A 20,969-nucleotide genomic window follows, 5' to 3' on the forward strand; every position below is an offset into this window, starting at 1 on the left:
TTCATACGTGTTATTCCATATAAATCCTCCCAATGAGAATCCCCAGTTATAGTCATTTTTGTGAAACAAACGTTTATGTCACCCATTCTGTCACCCTATTAACTCAAATTCTTAAGTCTTATTTTTACAAATGGTTGTGGGAGGATACATGTATTTTTAAACTGTGCTTATTTAATAACTGACTTCAAAATTAAAAAAAAAAATGGAAAAGATGGTTTTGTCACCATCTATCCAATGATGATGGAGAACTTCCCAAAGGGACCCAAATTCACTCTTTCTTGCTAAGATGAGGCTGCTCCTGATAATCAAATTCTTTACTACTCTGAGGGTAAAACAGTGCTATGGTTTGACTTGGCTTGGTTACTGGGAGACTTCCCAATGGCTAAATAGATCAGTTTATATTTACCGTTAAGAATATATAGAAATTGGGGTGCCTGGGTGGCTCAGTCGGTTAAGAGTCCGACCTCAGCTCAGGTCATGATCTTGCAGTCTGTGAGTTCGAGCCCTGCGTCAGGCTCTGTGCTGACAGCTCGGAGCCTGGATCCTGCTTCAGATTCTGTGTCTCCCTCTCTCTCTGCCCCTCCCCTGCTCATGCTCTGTCTCTGTCTCAAAAATAAATAAAAACATTAAAAAAAAAATTTTTTTAAAGAATATGTAGAAATTATCACAACCATTCTCAGCTCATACAGACTCAAGGACTTGTATCTTCCTATGAGTGGAGCTAGGTCTCCAGAGCTATTAGCTTTTTATTAAAGTTCAGTATTTAAGGATGACATAAAATTAGCACTGGCTCATCTCGGTATTTTTATTAACTCTTAAAATCGTATTTAAATCTACCTAAATAGATGAAAACACTTTCATATTACTTTTCTGTAACAGCTGTATGTTTGCTCTGAACAAATATACTTTGTAAATCATTTATTTCAAAACAATCTCAAGTTTTCACTACACTTCATATTGTCTCATGACTATTTAATAGAATCACTGATATTCTACACTAATAAAATGAATCACGTGAAACAGAAATGATACAAACCTACATGTAAGCTAATTTAGATAACAAATATTTACTGAAAACTTAAGAAGTGCTGGGCCTCCTGGAGAACACAAAGATGAAAAAGACATAATCCTCAGCTTGAAAAAGAATTCAGCAGGGGAGTTAAGCTAATAAATGAAAAAGATAAAGGATAACATAAGGTTTAAATAAGATTTTAAGATAATAATGGAAGATTTAAGACAGGATAGCATATGGTTATCAAATGAATCATTTTGTTGACAGTACCGACTGGGCTTCTCAGAAGAAGGGAAAGCTGGTCAAGGTCCCTGGCCGAGGAGGCCTGCAGATGTGGCCAATACAGGTAGAGTTCACTGAAGAACCAGGTTCCAAGTTTCAGGACTAGAAGCGTTGGCAAAATGGTCTCCCTGATAATCAGCTGCCCAAGAACCCCTTTCACCTGGCAGAAACAAGTTTAATAGTCTAGCCCCGTCCCCAAACAGGACCTGTTCCATATTAAGGAATTAAGCCCATGCCAGTATAGCTTCCCCAAACCCAATCCGCATTTCCTTCAGTAATCCTGCACTTCTTTGTGTCTATATAACTAGGTCCTCTTGGTAAGTTTGGGTCTCCTCTTATTGGAGGGAGAGAGCACATAAAAATGCTTCATCTATCAGTTCTGTGGGGATGTCTTTTTGTTCCCCTTCTCCAAAGTAATTTTTTCCCAGGCAAGGTAGCTAGCCCTCTCTGAGAATATGAATGGAATTCAGGCCACATTTCTTTAAAGCATCTCACATCTGATGCTTGCTTCCTGAATATCTCAGAGTAGCTAAAAGCTCTAGAATGATGGAGAAACCACTGCATCTTTCTATTACCACATCCACATGAGGTTGAAACTGTCTCCAACTGCTGGAAGCAACAGGGGAAGTTTGTAGTGAAAACTGTCTCCACCTACCATGTCATTTTCTGTAGCACCTGTGAGAAGCTTGTGTGCTTTTCCAGTTAGGCAAGATATTTAAGAAACATCTGTCATTATGTCCTTCCAACCCACATCCCTGGAACATCCTATGAGCAGCTAGATGTTGGCAACACAACGGGCTGCCAACAACTGATGGCCATACCTTCCCAAGCATTTTCTTCCACTTCTGCCACTTTTCTGTCCACTCCTGTCACTAACCAAGGGAATTTCCAATTGGTCAGAGGCTTTTGGACAGCTGGAGGCTTTCAACCATTGAGAACCTTCTCTTAGGTTTCATAAGAGATCTGGCTGCTCACTCCCAAACAAGGCAATTCAGTCCCTGAAGCCACCTCCTGAACTAAAAGATACACAGGATTCTGGGGTGTGGATGGGGATATGGTGTCAGCAATACATTCAGTGTGGTTCTTGGTGCTGCCTGGATGGACTCTCATTGAGACCCAGGCAGCATTTCATGTATGATATGGGGATGTCAAGGTGTTCTGATCAAATGTGTCATTCCACATGTCCGTAGGGCTGATCTAGCCGATCGCACTGAGTCCTTTTTCTCCCTTGCCCAAGGAGTGCTCCTCCCACACCAACACACAACTGATAAGAACCTTCCCAGGTAACTAAGGAGTGTTCTTTGGTAAAGGGGAGAAAGGGTATTTAAGGAACTGAAACACCTGTGCTAGAAACTCAGTATGAGCTCACTCCTCCACAGGAGTGTCCATCTGGCCACGCTGTCAAGTCAGAGTCCCTCCATAGGGAAAGCGTCTCAAACAAGAGTGAGGCACACAGTTGGTGTACCCTCTTTAAAGAATAACCCTGATCCCATTAGTAGGATTCCAAGGTAAAGTCCTCAGAGTGCCTACAAGAAGCATGAAAGGAGTTCCTAAACTCACCAGATGAGTTTAATGGAACTCCAATAACAGCTGTCATATTTACCACAGTTATATCCCAGTAAAAGAATGCACCCAGCAACAAGAGATAGAACCTAACATAATTCTCAGCCACGGAATTCTGAAAACTGCATTCTAAGACACACTGACCTCACGTAAGGAAACCAACGGAAAGATCAGGCAGAATCACAGCATAAGCAAAGGGTATGACAACGGATAATCTATGCCTGCTTTTTGAGACCTGAAGCAAGAGCTGAGGAGAGAGAACTGGAGACATGGAAATCTCATCTAAAGCTTCAGAGTTTAAGTGTTAACACACCGACAATGGATTCATCCTTTTCTCTGGAAACTGAAATGTTTACACTTCCAACAATCAACTGCCAACAAGTTCATGGTATCCTCCTTGCAACAAAAGACTCAAGATGTGAAAATGATAATATCTACCATATTTTATTTTCTTAGGTCACATTTTTAAAAGCAATCTTGCCTTTCACTGTGGCACAATCTGTGGGCCACAGCAGCTGTGTGTTCAAGGTCACTGTGCACGGTCAAACTGTATCCCCTGCTCTGAGCCAGTGTGAGTGACAGGGCTTTGGTATGAGCACTCTGCTGTAGAATCAGTGAGATGGAACTCTCACACCACACCCCCCTTCAAGACAGACATAAAATACTTAGTTCTTCTCATGTATTTCATAAAACCATAAGCTTAGTATTTGCAAACTGAGACCTTTTCCAGTTGTAAAAACGAAAGAAAAATATGAAAGTAAATGAGTTTTTAAATTGTCCCCCTAATTATTAGAATAAATAGTCTACATTCTCCTCTCATTGTTCATAATGCCCAAGAATGGTGAGCTCATTGCTGGAGTCCACTTTAACTGTAAATGTTTAATAAGAGTTCAACCCTGTGAAACTCCTCTGCTTCTTGCCACAGGGGGCGGGAACTAAGAAGAGGAGCTGAGAGGTAGAGCATTTCATGTTTTTAGATCCCAGGTGAATGGAAAAATCCCCCGGCTAAAAGCAGCACACCTGTCTATGTGACATTTCTAGCTCATAAATACCAAATGAAGAGGCATTTGAGCGAAGTAAAAAAATACACTGATGTGTATGCCACTAATGTGGAAGCATGACAATATTCAAGTTAAACAGAATAGTTATGTCAACCGGAAGCTATAAATAAATCAGTTTGCCCAATACATTCCCAGTTGTGATGACCTATCTTACGCTGAGCTCACTGCCAAGTACTGCTCACTGGTAGGGCTCGGTGAGATGCGAAGTCCTTTCACTTCTGCCACAAACCTTACCTGCGAGCAGGTGAACGGAGCTGAAGCTCTTCTCCAGTTTACCCAGAAGTACAGTGAGAAAACAGTCTGAAGACAGAGAGGCAACATCTTGGGAGCTTTGATCATAAACCACAACCTTCTGACTGCAATCAATATCAACCTGCAATGCAAACGTGAGGCTGTTAGGAAGGCAGCTCCCACAATCCTCTGGTGCTGAAGCAGATAACTGTCTCCCGCTTTCAATTAATAATCTGAATAAAAATGAGACGCAATTTTCTGGATAAACCTAGCATACAAATGGTAAGATACTTGTAAAAATCAACTTTTAAAAGGCAAAATTGATGTTAGGTGTGCTCCAAGTGCCTTGGTTTAAAATCCTTAACACTGTAAAAGGCTAAAACTCATAAAACAGTATGTAAAATAAACATTAACAACCCTTGAACTAAAGAAACATTTAAAAACGTTTCTACAAAACAAATAAATCAGTTGTTTAGTAAAATTAAAACATGAACTCATTTTCATTCCTGAAGAAAAGAAACAGCTTTACCTACCATGAGGACGACATTTTGGTATCCCAGAAATACCTTCCTCGAAGATAACATCCCTAAATCTTGAACAATGGTGTCTTCCCTTCCCACAAATAAACAGCACTTCTAATACAATTAGTTTCCACTTTCCTCCCGAGCACTCTTACAGAATGATCTCCTTTCAGTAAATTTGTAGATAATACAAAATAATGTATTAATTTAGTAACTTCTGATACACATATTATAAATTTTGTGTATTGTTACTAATAATATTGTGTATTAACTATAACTATTTATTAGTATTTAATTTTTTTAAAAGTTTAGCAAACCATTAATAGGAAAACACAGCATTTGACCAAATTAAAATAAGTTACCCTTTCTGTATAGTTTAGAGATATTCTGAAATGTGACAGCGTGGTTAGTAAATTACTTGGAGGTATCCCTTAGGTACCAAAGTTTAAAAAGCAACCAAAACTCGCTCAAATTACTTTTTCCCCTAAAAATGAGACTTCGTTTTACAATTATTCCTCATTCAGGGTGTCTATTTTAAAAAAGGAAAAAAGCAAACATTTACCTTATGTTTTGCTGAATGCTGGATGAGCTCTGTAATTAACACTTTGTCCTGTTGCAACCTTCGCTTCATAAGCTTGGAGCAGTTGATATTAATGGCTTCCAAAATGTGGGATGTATTGTATTCCACAAATGGCCGGCTATCAATTAGCAGCACTTTTTCCGTTCCACTTTCCAGCAGAGCCACCAACCTCTCAGTAACAATTTGAGTTCCAATCATCTCATGGGCCATGACAACAATAAGTCTTCTTTTCCCACCTCCTTCTTTAATTTGCCACGATGATGTAATGGTGGTGTGCTCAAAGGCTCAGCCACTCCATTGTACTAAAAATGTATGAGGTCAGGCTGGTGGTGACTGGCAAAAGGAGAGTTAAACCCATTTTCAGCAAGAGCCCTCCAAGTGAATGTCCCTTTCTCTTTCCCCGTTGATGTGCTCTTGCAAAGGACTCCTTCCACAAAGCAGCCCCTCACATTTGATTCATAAAGAGATGACTGGAATAACCATTCCACAACAAAAGATGCTTTGGGGCAGCCAGCGCATTACATCATTCTTTACCTTTGCTCCTCGCTCCAACAGCTTTACGCTGGACTGAAAATCCTACACGAAGACAGAGACAGAAAACAAAACATGGGGTCAAAAAAAAGAAAGAGCATCAGATTAGAGACAGCGTATGATTCATAATATTTACTCCATTAATCTAATTCCATACTTGATGCACTGTTTCATTTGAACAAACAAAAAGGACAAACAGGAATGGCTCCGGAAAATCCCACTGATGGTAATTCACTTTTACATCAAAATATAAAAACCCAAAGAAGATAAAAGAAGACACAGTCATGAATTATAATGACCTGAGGCCCAGAACTACACGCCTGTAGCATGAGATTGAAAGAGCTATAAAAAGATGCTTGAAGTAGTATTTTTTCCAAATGGGTTTTATTTGCTTATTTCCTGAAAAGAGCACAAAGAACAGCCTATGACCAGGTGAGCAAGCCCATACTATCAGGACACATCTTTTCTGAAGGCTTCAGAACCTCTGTGACGGTAGGAGTGTGTGTACACATGTGAACGCGCGCACACACACACACACACACACACACACACACACACACACACACCAGGGCACAACAGCAGCCCCTTTGAATTGCCCTGGGAAAACCTTTCATAAATTTCAGCTGCCTTTTAAGGAAAGGAAGGGACAAGAATGGCTGATATTCTTGTCATACCAACTGCTGAGCTAATTGCTGGGGGACTGTGATGTACCCAGCTCCAACTGAGATAGTCCCACAGCTATTTTGGCCCTGGTTGCTCCATCCCTCAGCTCTCTGATCCTTCACAGACTTACCCCTCATCTTCTGGTGCCTCATTCTTAAGAGAATCACTGACTCTCAGCCTTAGAAAATCTCACATCCCAACCTGGGACTCTAGGTCAGCAACCATACAGCAGACATACAGAACCCTGACTACTAGAACCAGGGCGTCCCTATTCTTGCCAAACTCCTATAATCGACCACTTCCTTTATATTTACATATACATACGTATATACATATATATATGTATACATACATATATATATACATACATATACATATATATGTATATATATAATTTTATTTGTATTTGAGAGAGAGAACACAAGCATGGGAGAGCGCAGAGGGGGAGAAAGAGAATCTTAAGCAGGCTCCACGCTCAGCACAGAGTCTGACACAGGGCTTCATCCCATGACCCTGAGATGACAACCTGAGCCAAAATCAAGATTTGGACGTTCAACCGACCGAGCCACCCAAGTGCCCTAATTGGCCACTTCCTAACTGATACCAGTTGGGATTTTTGTGCCCACAGCTTGGCCCTGACCAATATTCTCAGACTCCTAGCTCCCTGGTCCATCTCTGCTCACTGGAAATCCTCTACACTACATAACACCAGATATCCACTGCTGGCATTCACCTTCTGCAGGGTAAACTATTTGATGGTAAAGACTTTGTATTACATGTCCTGCCTCCATAGTGCTTTGTACATAAGATACTCAATTCACACTGTTATAAGAAAGTAAAATCCTCCACAAATGATTTAAGACACTGAATAAGTATTTGATTAACTGAGTTCTGATCAGGATGGTAAAACCCTCAAACATCACTGGGTCCTATTCCTAATTTCAGACTTACAGATTAGAAACTGAAACACGGAGAATACAAAGAGAAGTGGCCATGCCATTTACTTGTTACTTAACTTTGGAAAATTATATAACTTCTCTGAACCACAGTTTCCTCATCTATGAAGTGTAGATGTAACATAGGCCTTATCTCTTCACAAAGTCTGTTTGGAGGATAAAATTATCAAAGTTATTTACAGTAAGTAAACATGCAACTACCCAGGCACCTGGGTGGCTCAGCTGGTTGAGCATCGAACTCTTGAATTCATCTCAGGTCATGATCCCAAGGTCGTGGGCTCAAGCCCCATGCTGGGCTCTGGGTTGAGTGTGGAGTCTGCTTGGGATTCTCCCTCTCTCTCTCCCCCCCTCCCTCTACCCCTCTCCCCTGCTTACACTCTAAGAAGTTAAAAAAAAAAAAATGCAACTACTCATCATAAAGAGAAAGGAGGAAAAATACCTTAAAGATGCCAACGGTGGACAGAGCTGCCTTGCACCTGGAATCTCAAAGATGTCATTTAGCCGATAAACACAGAAGCAACTCCACCCTCCTATATGGCTGAGCTTCAACCAAGCTGCACTCTTTCCCTCAGAGCCAGACACACAGGGGGTTAGAAGGCTCCTGAGAAACCATTTCTGCCCCCGCACCTTACAAATCAGCTCCATATAGAATACATTATTTGTCCATCTTTTGTCTTATTTTAATGTATTTATTTTTAGTATAGCTTACTGGCAATGAGGTATAAAAATCATCTCTATCTTCAACTGAAGAAACCAGAGCAGAGAATCTGTCCCAGTCAATCAATGAATGTACTTTGGCAAAGCCCCTGCCAAGGATACAGCATTGAATCAAATCCTAACTACTGGGTGACATAGTTCACAGCAGTGTAAGGTCCTGTACTCGGATTATCTGATTCCCAAACCAGGGCTCCTACTACTGGGTTACGCTGTTTTCCCTAAGCACCTGCTCCCATAATGAAACTGGACTGAGAAAGAATGGCTCGACTTGTCCACGGAGGTGCCCGGGTGGCACAGAAAGTGGAAATCTGAGAACAAGAGCAAGTTGATTCCAACCATGGCACTGAGTATCCAAGTCTGATTGGCTCCTCTCAATGATAAAATCCGGATGGAACAAAGCAGTTATCTGGGTTAGCAGATCAAGGGACAAAGGGAGGGAGAAGACAGCAAACATGCAAAAGTTGAATGAGAAAGTTCTCATCTTTGCTTCCCTTCAGCCTAATCTCCTGAGCCCAAATCACTGAAACCAAAGATCGACTACAGCAAACAGTAGGGCACATCCTTACCTAGAGAACCAGAATCAGGAGTTCCAGAAGCAGAAAGACCCTTGCCCTGACCAAGAAAAGGTCTGGGCCAAGTGACCCTAATATGAGGATGTAATTGAAGCAAAGCACTGAATGTGAAATGAGGATGAAGTCACATCCTTTCATGTTGTACTCAGGCCAGCTGGAGCTCTCCTGTCACACCTTTATGACCAAGATCTGATTTTCTGTAGTTCCAAACAGATTTATGTGACAGGCAGAGCCCTACCGAGGGGGCATGGGAGGTGGGGGAACAATTGCTTTAAACCTTGTTTATTCACAGTGAGAGAATTTTGGCCAGGTCCTTGTCCTAGGCTGCAACCCTAATTTAGAAATTTCTGGGCATTCACTGTTCATTCTGAAGAATGTCAGTACCTTGAGATCAGGAACATGTCCTGTGACAGTTTTGTTTTTGAAACCTTCTGCATCAGGTAGGATTTAAAAGATGACAAGAGAATATTTTATTGTTGGCAAAACCACAAGCTAATCTTACCCAAAATTTCTACAAGAAGTTAAAAGGAATAAACATTCTTAGAATTGAACTGTAAGGGCCCAAGTGCATATAACAAAACCTAGGACAGGCCAGCTTTGCTATTTGTTGATTTATTTAAACGTTTAATTTTTAAAGTTTTAACTATTTTCTTTCCATTTTTAATAGGTAACATATTCACAAGGTTCAAAAAAAGGTATAAAATGTATACATACTATGAATATGTACAGTTTGTTTTATGTTTGTAACTCTTCAACAAAACTACTAAAAATTGCCATGATACTGAAACCCCAACAAATACATGAAAAACATAAATACACTGAAAATCCTTCTCCTACCCTTGTCCATCTGCCCAGGTCTCCCCCCTGCCCTCTACTGGATACCATGGTCAATAGTTTCTTCTGATTTCTTCCAAAGATTTTTTTTTTTTTAATGAATACAGAATAAGACACAAATATATATTCCTTCCCTTTGTTCAACCGGTTACGTAGTATATACACTTATTATGCACCCTGCTTTTTTCCTTCACTTAAATTAAATACTACAATTTTATTTTTTTCTCATATTTAATTAGAATGTGATATAATCTATGTATCTTCCACACGTGCACTTTTGGAAATCATGCACAGAGAGGGGCGCCTGGGTGGTTCGGTCAGTTGAACATCCAACTTTGGCTCAGGTCATGATCTCACAGTCCATGGGTGCAAGCCCCTTGTAGGGCTCTGTGCTGACAGCTCAGAGCCTGGAGCCTGTTTCAGATTCTGTGTCTCCTTCTCTCTCTGTCCCTCCCCCACTTCACTGTCTCTGGGTCTCAAAAAATGAATAAACATTAACAAAAAAATTTTTAATAAAAAAAATGTTTTAAAACACAGAAATACTTCACCTTAAAAGACAACTCCCCCTTTCCCCCAACATCACACCTATTCAATCAGGGGTTTTACCTGAGGACCCAAAAGCTGAAGGGTAATTCTTAATAGCATGCTTGAAAGGTCAGCAAACTGTTTTATGGCATCCCAATCAGACAGTATCCTCTACAACTACTCCGACTTAAGAGAAATTTAAAATGTGATGTGCACATTCATGAAGTACAGGCTCATCTCTTAAAGGACACCTTGTTGTGACTCTGGCTATTCTCACCCAAAGACAGGATGGCACCATAAGTTACTGGGAAAGGGGACACCTATCTGGTGGCCATGGGACCGTGGAAGGTCGAGAAGCCACCAGTGGAAAGCCCTCTGAAAAATGCTAAGGGACCCGGGGTGGCAGCACTGGCCCTGAGCAGTGTCTCTGCTGCGGATCCTTGTCACACTGACCCAGACAAAGGTGTTCCGGGCCCTCTAGCTGTGCTGCCCTCTTGGCTGCCCGGGGACTGTGGTGAGGAGCCCTGGCCTACCTCCAACACTCAGGAGAAGGGACAGGCAGCTGGAGCAGTGGGAAGACTCTTCTGAGGAGACTGATGGGGTGCCCCAGTCTACCGCCAAGGAAATCTGGGTGGCATCAGGCTCTTCAGAAGACAATGAAAGAATACTTTTCTATACATACAATAAAGTTTTCTATTTCTCCAAAAAGGAATAAACCAGTAGTTATCATACCAAAGACTAGTAACCTTAACCAGAGCCACTAAACAAGTATTTGCAAAGTATCCCACTTTCAGAAATCAAGGGGTTTTTTTTTGTTTTTGTTTTTTAATTTTTTTTTTTTAACATTTGTTTATTTTTGAGACAGGGAGAGACAGAGCATGAACGGGGGAGGGTCAGAGAGAGGGAGACACAGAATCTGAAACAGGCTCCAGGCTCTGAGCTGTTAGCACAGAGCCTGACATGGGGCTTGAACTCACGGACCGTGAGATCATGACCTGAGCCAAAGTCGGCCGCTTAACTCACTGAGCCACCCACGCGCCCCCAGAAATCAAGGTTTTAAAAAACTTTATTTATGAAGGGAAAGAGGCTGAGGCAACATTTTAGTATAAAAAAATGACTATATGGGGCGCCTGGGTGGCGCAGTCGGTTAAGCGTCCGACTTCAGCCAGGTCACGATCTCACGGTCCATGAGTTCAAGCCCCGCGTCAGGCTCTGGGCTGACGGCTCAGAGCCTGGAGCCTGTTTCCGATTCTGTGTCTCCCTCTCTCTCTGCCCCTCCCCCGTTCATGCTCTGTCTCTCTCTGTCCCAAAAAATAAATAAACGTTGAAAAAAAAATTTTTTTTTAAATGACTATACAGATCAGGGAACAAAATGGGCAAATTCCCTTAAAAAATACCACTTTTGCTTTATTTTGCATTTTACCCATTTTGGCAAATATTTTACAATACTTAATATGAACAGAAGTTGTAGAAGAACCTTCCCCTGTTAATATTCATACTTTAAAGTTTTTGTGTAATTTATTTTATGTTTTAGATTCTATTTAGTTACCTATGGAAATTTATCTATGATTTTATCATGGAAATTGGTGCAGTTTTATTTACTGTAATTCACTCTACTCTGCAAGAGTATCAATGAAATGAAGTAAACTACTGCTGAATTAGTTATGTCAGAGAACCAAAAGCCTGTTTTAAATTTTTTTCCAATGTTTGTTTATTTTTGAGAGAGACAGAGCATGAGTGGGGGAAGGGAAGAGAGAGAGGGAGACACAGAATCCGAAGCACGCTCCAGGCTCTGAGCTGTCAGCACGGAGCCCGACGCGGGGCTCAAACCCACGAACCGTGAGATAATAACCTGAGCCAAAGTCGGACGCTCAACTGACTGAGCCACCCAGGCGCCCCACGCCTAACAGTGTTTTAATGATAAGGTGAACAAGTGAGAGTCTGTTTTAATTAAAAGAACAATGTACCGCTCAACTAAACAAAAACCAGTATTTGCCACTAGAGTAATTAGCTAAAAGGAAAATTTTTTCTTTTGATTTTCTTCACCACTTGCACATAACCTTAAACATAGTGCCCAAACAAAAAAATTTTTTTAAGTTTAACGTAGTTTTTAAATGATTCCATTAAGCATCTCCCTCCTGTTCTTAGAGGAGGTGTTCCTCTTTTCAACTTCCCAGCAATATCCTGGCTTCCAGGTCAGTCACAGCGACACTTTGTCTATCCCACCAGAAAAAAAGGGGAGAACCTTTTCTACACACAATTTCCCCCTTCTGCCTGCCCATGGCTTACTTTCTGCCAACAGCAACAGCTCCACTGTCACCAAGCACAGGTGCCTTAAGGGCCACATCAAGGCCTACAGCCAGCAGGTAAGGGCGAGGGCTCCAAGAACATGCCCGCATGTCTGAAAGGTAGGACCTATGAAGACACAGAAGCCACCCCTCAGAAAGGCACATCTCCATTTGAAAGACTTCCTTTTACAAAGAAATTCTCGGCAGGGAAAGGATGATTCTATGGGTTTGGGGTGCCTGAACTGCCTGTTCAGTGAGGAGAGTGACTGGGCTTTATTTGGCTGGGCTTGAGCTCAAGTTCAAATTCTCAGAGAATTTATGGAAAGGATACAATCAGGTGAGAAGTTTGCTTTTATTAAACTACAAGCTGGTCTTAAATTTTTTTTTCCCTCCAATAAAACTGACGAAATAGGCAACAAGATACAGCCTTTGGCAGAGCCTTAAACATGGACTTTCAGTAACAGGAAAACTGAACAAATCAAAAGGGAAAAAAGCAGGTTATGAAGTTTGGAAACAAGCAAGAACAGCTTAGACTTTGACCATCTACACTGATTAAAGCAACTTTGACTCATATGCTGTGGGCAAACCCTAACAGAAATTCTGAGGCCCAATATTTGGTAAAATATATTAAAAAACAAATACAAAACAAAACAAAAAACCCAAAAAGCCACCCTCACCAAAGCCATGACAACTATATAACCTTAATGTACTTTCAGTCACGTTATTAATGTCTTGACCATATTTTCTTACCCCAAAATAGAGGACACGTTCTGACAAGTGGGGGCAATAATGGGACAGACTGCTTGAAGCTTGAAGCACAAGTGTCTAGACAGTACTGGACGTAGAGACAGCACTTGTTAGCACCATAAAACCAGCATCTCTCACCAACTTACAGCACCACTGAAAGAACCCACTCCTATCGGAGGCTTAGGTTGTTTATATATACGTCAAGGACCCACAGATAAAGGCTGGAAGAACAGCCATCCTTCAAAGACTAAATACAATGTCTTTTCTTCAGACACAGGTCAGCCCAGGTAGAGTCCAGATCTGAGAGAAGACTTCACCCAGTTTCTGATCAGGAAGAGCACTGCACTCTGGGTACTGGCTCAGCTGGAGCCTCTGTCCTTCCTCAGCACTGCTTCCTGTTTGTGCTCACCTGTCTGTCTCACTAGCTTCCCATTCCCTGATCCTTCGGAGCTCTCCTCCACCTCCCCTCCTTCCACCACCTCCCCTCCTTCCACCACTCCATGTACCTATTCCAGACACACTCCTTGTACCCACGGCTCCCTCTAACATATAATGCTTTCTCCAGGCACCTTGCCTAAAAACTAAGGACTCTACCCTCCCTCTGCCCCGAAGAGGGGCCTGGATATGAGGTGGTCTTGAGGGAATGGGAATAGAAGGATCCTTACATGAAGTCTCTGGGCGAGAGAAAATGTGGTCTGTGGTTGGTTTAATCTGAGACTCAAGGAAAAAATGTGTTGGAAAGGTTATTTGCAATAAAGGTGGACTGGAGGCAGGAGTGGAAAGAGTCAGATCAAACCAAACAGAGGTCAGATAAGGACACTAATGTGTACATCTTGGTTTTCTTGAGCACCTGTCAGGCCTACTGTAACTCATTCAGTCATGTGACAAACAGTTGTTGGGCACCTAGTAAGTGCTAGGCACTGCTGGAGAAACGCAGCAAAAATGTGCTGGGTGAAAACTCCTGTTCTGCTGGAGTTTCTAATGCAATGCCAGAGACAGTAACAAACAGCAACAACACAAGTGCTATGGAGAAAAAACAAACCAGGGGAGGAAGGAGAGTTCAGTTGGGTAGTTGCAATTTTAAACAGAGTAGTCAGAAAAGGTCTTACTCTGATGGTTAAGTACAAGCCATGAGGAGGTGAGAGAGCTAGGTGGATCCTGGGAAGGCTGCAGCTCTCTCTGTCAAAGACTTGAGGCCAATCAATACAGTGCTGCCCAAGGTAACGCTGAACTGGGCAAGTGCTAGTTAATCATGCGGTAGGTGCTCCGTCCTTCTTCAGTAAAATGGTTAGGTCTATTAGGAATGAAGTATTTCCAGCCACTCGAATACTTTACTGTGAAATACACACACACACACACACACACACACACACACACACACACACACAAGTTCAGTAGTTTCTTACTAAAACTACAAAGGGAGAAGCGTTCCTTGGCAAAAAAATAAAAAGTGCTGTATGAAATGAAAAAAATTGTAACAAGAAAGATTACTACTAATATCAATATAATTCTTCCAACTCCACAAATGTACCTAATAATGAAATCTTGATTTTACAGCACAGAAGGTAGCAAAAGATCAAAGACATGTTAAACAAGATGTGTGCTTGAATAGATCTAAACAGCAAGGAAGCAGTTTAACGGATCTTTAAATTAAAAAAATTTTAAATGCTCTCATGGAGCTCCCCTTGCTAAAAAGTGTATCAAATACTTAACCACAAGGACTCTGTCAGTTAGGTTACTGTGTTCAAGGGGTTGGTAAGACTAATGTAAGCTTATCATCTTTATCCGTGCACCATCTTTAGTCCACTTCACCCCCAAAACAACAAAATGCCACTACATGAAAGATAAGGTGTACTTTCCTGACAAAGAGTGAAATTACTAATGATATTACAACCAGGGTAAACATCTGGACAATGTGGGATATAGTCTGGTAAAGAGAGGGTATAATTTAATTTTTCCAAAGAAGATCAGAAGGCTCTGGGAACAAGCAATGGAAAACAATTGGGAATCATCAACACCAAACCTTCCACCACTTCTAATTAAGCCCAAGTTTATCACAGTATATTTTGTAATTTTATCTACTTTAAGTCTTTTGATATTAAAATAAGTAAAACCACAAAGCCAAACTATTCTCCTGAAGATACTTTCAAAATGGCTTACACGGATCTTTTCAAAGTGACAAATGAGAAACTGCTTCACCTTTCAGTTAAAAGACATGTGAGGGGCGCCTGGATGGCTCAGCAGGTTGAGCCTGCAACTTCAGCTCAGGTCATGATCTCACAGCTCGTGAGTTCGAGCCCCGAGTCGGGCTCTGTGCTGACAGCTCGGAGCCTGGAGCCTGCTTCGGATTCTGTGCCTCCCTCTCTCTCTGCCCCAACCCAATCTCATTCTGTCTCTCTCTCAAAAATAAATAAACATTGGGGCGCCTGGGTGGTGCAGTCGGTTAAGCGTCCGACTTCAGCCAGGTCACGATCTCGCGGTCCGTGAGTTCGAGCCCCGCGTCGGGCTCTGGGCTGATGGCTCAGAGCCTGGAGCCTGTTTCTGATTCTGTGTCTCCCTCTCTCTCTGCCCCTCCCCCGTTCATGCTCTGTCTCTCTCTGTCCCAAAAATAAATAAACGTTGAAAAAAAATTTTTTTTAATAAATAAATAAATAAACATTAAAAAAAAATTTAAAGACACGTGAAAAATAATGGAAAAGGTCTGCATGCGCAGCAAAAGGAGACTAAATAACCTACAAGTCACACTGAATCCTGCAACACGGTATCATGCAACATTTTTAAATGATGGTGTGAAAGCATACTTCTTGACAATGAAGGATGGTCATGACCCATTAAGAGAATAAAAGTTACAAAACAGTAAAGTAAAGCAGAACCTCAAACACCCACATACACACATGAGCACATGACGGATACATTCAAAAGGTACTATTTTTTCCTTTCTATAATCTTGTAAGGTACAAAAACGTCTTAGAAAAAGGGCACGACATACACTTCAGAGCCTAAAGTGGCTGTCGCCATCCTGCCTGCATTCCTCCTACCAGGACTGTTACGAAAACTTTGGGCTAGAACAAGGTATAGGATTAACAATACAATAAAGGAAAATTGATGTTTACCCTCCAGATAAAAGCTGGATTTCTACTTCACAGAAGAACTTACAAAGAATTATTTTCAATAACAATAATGTTGGGGGGCAGGGAGAGACAAGAAATTGAATTTTAAATCACACACTTATGACTATAAACCTGGAGGTTCAGTAGGTCCGTTGGGGTATGACTCTTAATACAAAAGCTTTCTTCTTTACACAAAGAATTCATAGATGGTTTTCTCTTTTAAATGAATATATTCCCTAACACTCTTAAAATGTATTTCAATTTATAAAGTTTCCAAAATAAGCCTGCAAGAGGACTTTCATTCCTCTTACTGGAAAAGCACAAATCTTTCAACAAAGTATATACAGCGGCCTCCTCACTATTCTGAGCTCCTAAATAGACACGCACAACAAGACTTGAACACATTCCAGGCGTGGCCTTCAAGCCTGGACCACACCTGCTTCCAAGGCCCTGAGGCTAAAAATAACTCTGGGGCCTCAAAAACGGGACACCAGCCAGGCCCAGGGGTAGCTGCAGGCCCCTTGCTCAGCTCCACTAACAGTAAAAGCCAGAGCTACGTAACTCTACAATCAAAAAAAAAAAAAAAAAACCCACGACAGGCTTCTTTCTGTGCCAGTCAACCTCCATCCTAAGCCTACTCCTTTTCTTTGCCCCTTGACACCAAAGCAAATCTAGGAATTTAGAAACAAGTAAGGTCTTATGATGCATTGGTTTCAAAAACAACAACTGTGGACCAGGATAAGTCTCCAGAGATGATTCAGGAGACCTTGTTCCTAATTTCAGCTCCTCTACAAAGACACTAAAATGTCACAGCAACAGTCACTTGACATCCCCAAGCTTGTTGTTTTTTTTTTTTTCCTCACCTGTAAAAGGAGGAATCCTGTGATCACTTAACGTCTAAAGACTATTTCAATAAGAATATGATATCACGGTCAATGCACCTCAGGCCTTCACAAGGTGCTTTAACAGGACAGTACCAGGAATGATTTGCTCTTTAAGCAATCATGTCACAGAATTACAGCTTACATCCTACAACACACAAATTAAAATGGATAACTCCTGGGCAATGGGTCCAAAAACAGCACGATCATTTCTCTTGTGGTGGGGTATTTCCAAGGTTTGCTCCAAGACAATGCCTTCCACTTCTCTGCCAGTCCCTTGGTACCCAGGAGTCCCCTCTGGGGCATGTTACTCTACCAGGTGAAAAATAAAGGGAGAGGCCAGGGGCAGAGGAAGAAGGGGCAGTGGCAGCAGCAACACTCTTCACTCCAGGCTCCCAGGCTATGCTAATTTAAGTCACTGCATCTGTCCTCACACTTCCCCTCTGGGGCCCGGGGATGATATCAGGAAGCTGTACCACAGGGCAACGCGGGTGACAAGGCCAGGACCTGGGTGAAAGACTCACATTGCCACAGGACAGCAAGGAGACCAGCAAGGAAGTGGGGCAGCCACGAGAAGAATCAGAATCTTCCCTGTCCTCATCCCAGAGCTACTTTTTCCATTCTGTCCTTTTCAGTCTATCCTTTCCTCATAATTTGGCTCCATCACATAACCTACCTGTAGTTTCTCTGCCCTTCTTAGAGGCTTTGCTGTTCCCCTATCTCCTTCCTCTCTCCTTCTTCTTCATTTCTCCCTTCATGATTTTCTTTTGTCAGGTTAAGCCCTTCTCACGAATCCATTTTCTGTTTTCGGGGGCGGGGGAATGCCAAGGCCCTTGATAAGGGCTGCGATCCTAAGTAGTAATCACAAATCACAGACTGCTTTGAAACAGTCATCCACAGATTCGGGTGTTTTATCAACCTTTAAAATCTTTTATTTGTTACTGTAGTAAAGTTTTATTTCAGAGAAGAGAGAGGAACTTTTTCCAGTTTGGTGTTTCATACATGGTTATACTGCGTGGAGATGATTAACTTAGTATCTTTTCACTAGCCCTCCAATGCTCTGATGATCTAGACACTAAAGGTAAAACCCCTCTCTAAACCTCAAAGGAAGACCCAAATTCTGTTTTCACACTAGACTGCTTAGAAAACGAACAAGATCTGAATTACTTATAATCTAGCGCTCAGATTTTGAAAGCAGAGAGCAAGCTCTGTACATAGGGACAAAGTGGTCTCCACCAAGAGTCTGACTGGCAAGTTCTGACTGGCACCTGCACCAGCAGCGTCACTGCCCTGCCCTGCCCTTCCTCATCCACCAGCAGCCTTGGGGAGCCATTCGTTCTCTTCTCTGTTGAGCACAAGCCCATCCAGATGACCTTCGAAGAGAAGAAGAGGCAGAGTGGAAAATGAAATAACTACAGGCCCCTTATCTCAGCTCCCAGTTCACTCTATCGGCTCCTTTTTAAAAAAGGATTTCCCAGGGGTGCCTGGGTGGCTCAGTCGGTTGAACCTGCGACTTCGGCTCAGGTCATGATCTCACAGCTCTTGAGTTCAAGCCCTGCGTAGGGCTCTGTGCTAACAGCTCGGAGCCTGGAGCCTGCTTCGGATTCTGTGTCTCCCTCTCTCTCTGCCCCAACCCACTTGCATTCTGTCTCTGTCTCTCTCAAGAATAAGTAAACATTAAAAAAATTGTTTTTAAAAAGGATTTCCCAAATAATTTGAAAAGCAAAATGGTAATGGATTATAATCCACAGAAAAAAGTAAGTCCAAAAACAAGATTTCCTATAAACACCTGCTGAACAATGCAAGTTTAAAAGGATATTATTCCTATTTGCTGTTTTGTTGTTTTTTTTAAAGAGGTGATTCTGTCATCTTTTGGATGGCACTAAATTCTGGTGTGACGTCGGTCAGGTTCAGGCATGCCACACGCAGCAGGGAAGCAGGGAATATCTTCCTACCAAAGTCTCAATTGCCCACTCTGACAAATACCTGTGTCTGTATTGGTAGGTTTCTAAAACAATATGAGGCACTGCGGGGAAAAAAACAGAATGGATGGAAGGTCCCTGATATTAATTAGTTGAAAAGGGGTATTTGGACAAATATAAAAAGATAATATGCTAGCAGGGGTACGACAAGTCAAAAAGAAGAAAGTGTCTTAGGCTTTTGAAGGAAAACAGGGACATAAACTGCCAGAGAAGAGGGAAGAAAAATCCACATGAAGAAAACACATAAACAAAGGTAAAGGGATAAATTATGTGCAGATTTTCCCAGCTAGAACCAGATTATAACAGTGAATAACAAAATAAGTTGGCGAAGGGAAAGAAGTCAGCTGGTGCAGTGTCCTGAAAGTCTAAAAACCATCTAAGTCACTGTGAACTTTATGAAAAGAACATGAGCACATGCTAGATGCATTTCACTGGTAACTTCCTATGGATTGAAATTAAGAGAAAATGAAAGCAAGGAGACTAGTTGCAACCCACAAAGTTTTAGTTGTCGAAGGATGGGCTCTGCCTAGAATGGTGACTACAAAATCTGACAGGAAAGCAAAGAGCCAAGGAACTAGTGATGGTCTAGATCCAGGGCAGTACGCCTGACACAAAACATATCCTTATTAAATAACTGACTTCCTGATTGAAGGTGCCTGGGAAAACGCCTATTTAGACTACAGTATTAAATTATTCTACCAAAAAAAATTTCAGAAATAGCTCAGTTACTGTATTCTGTCCCTGCTTCAGATGAACCAGTATCAAGCAAAATGAGCAATAGGTACAAGTTTAAGTCTTACTAGCCAGGTAACTGTTTATAAACAGAAGAATTAGTCATATTAAAAGGCCAAAATAGGGGCACCTGGGGGGCTTAGTCAGGTAAGTGTCCCACTCTTGATTTCAGCTCAGGTCATGATCTTGTGGTTGTGGGATCAAGCCTCGTTTCAGGCTCCCTGCTAAGTGTGGAGCCTGCTTGGAATTCTCTCTCCCTCTCTCTCTCTCAAAATAAATAAACTTTAAAAAAAAAAATTAAAAGGCCAAAATAAATAAAGCAGAATGTAAAGAGAAGGGGATGCAGAATGTTGGCATGATGGGTGACTACCTCCTACCTATTTTTCAGTAATTTCTAACATTTCCATTATATATATACACTTATATATATATACTATGCACACAAACACGTATATATGTATATACAAGATGCATATCTTCTATGACAAAAAACTAAAGTATATATATTTTAACGAGTCACAAATCATTATGCTCATGCTATTCAGAGGAAGACAGTAAAAATTATTTTACATGAACCATTAATCAAGATAAGTTTTAATACAGAATCATGGGATTCATCCAACAGTGACCTAGTAATGTGAAAAAAATAGATTTTTAAATTACTTTTTTTTAAGTTTTTTTTTTTCTTCAGTTTTTATTTATTTTTGAGATAGAGAGAGACAGAGCATGAACGGGGAAAGGTCAGAGAGAGAGAGAGAGAGAGAGAGAGAGAGAGAGAGAGAGACACACACAGAATCCGAAGCAGGCTCTAGGCTCTGAGCTGTCAGCACAGAGCCTGACGCAGGGCTCGAACTCACAGAGTGTGAGATCATGACCTGAGCTGAAGTCGGACGCTCAACCGACTGAGCCACCCAGGCACCCCTAGATTTTTAAAAATTTAATTACATATCCCTACAACAGCCCTGCTTCAAGGTGCAAAGCATTCATATGTATTCCAGACGAGCAATATAAATATATATAGTTTTAGTACAGACCAATATTCCTTTTCTAAAAGTAACCTGCATGGGAATGCAAGCTGGCGCAGCCACTCTGGAAAACAGTACAGAGGTTCCTCAAAAAACTAAAAATAGAACTACCCTACGACCCAATAATTGCACTACTAGGTATTTATCCATGGGATA

The 20,969-nt window shown here is 41.5% G+C and overlaps 1 protein-coding gene across 13 annotated transcripts in view; it reads right to left on the reverse strand.

Annotated features, from left to right (window-relative positions):
• Positions 1 to 20,969, reverse strand: part of DUSP16 (dual specificity phosphatase 16) — a 90,191-nt gene that overhangs the window by 39,897 nt on the left and 29,325 nt on the right. For 9 of the 13 annotated variants that reach the window (XM_047865364.1, XM_047865366.1, XM_047865365.1 and 6 more), the window contains 2 exons: positions 5,233 to 5,826; positions 4,153 to 4,291 (listed from right to left, as the gene is read on the reverse strand). In XM_047865364.1, the coding sequence (XP_047721320.1) occupies positions 4,153 to 4,291; positions 5,233 to 5,460 (367 nt within the window). In that variant the 5' untranslated portion in view covers positions 5,461 to 5,826. Of the gene's footprint in view, positions 1 to 4,152; positions 4,292 to 5,232; positions 5,827 to 17,750; positions 17,884 to 20,969 lie in introns of those variants that run through there. The other 4 variants (XM_047865370.1, XM_047865371.1, XM_047865375.1 and 1 more) reach the window with 3 other exon arrangements.

The sequence above is a fragment of the Prionailurus viverrinus genome, chromosome B4, assembly GCF_022837055.1.
Source record: "Prionailurus viverrinus isolate Anna chromosome B4, UM_Priviv_1.0, whole genome shotgun sequence".
In the NCBI taxonomy this organism is placed as follows: Eukaryota; Metazoa; Chordata; class Mammalia; order Carnivora; family Felidae; genus Prionailurus; species Prionailurus viverrinus.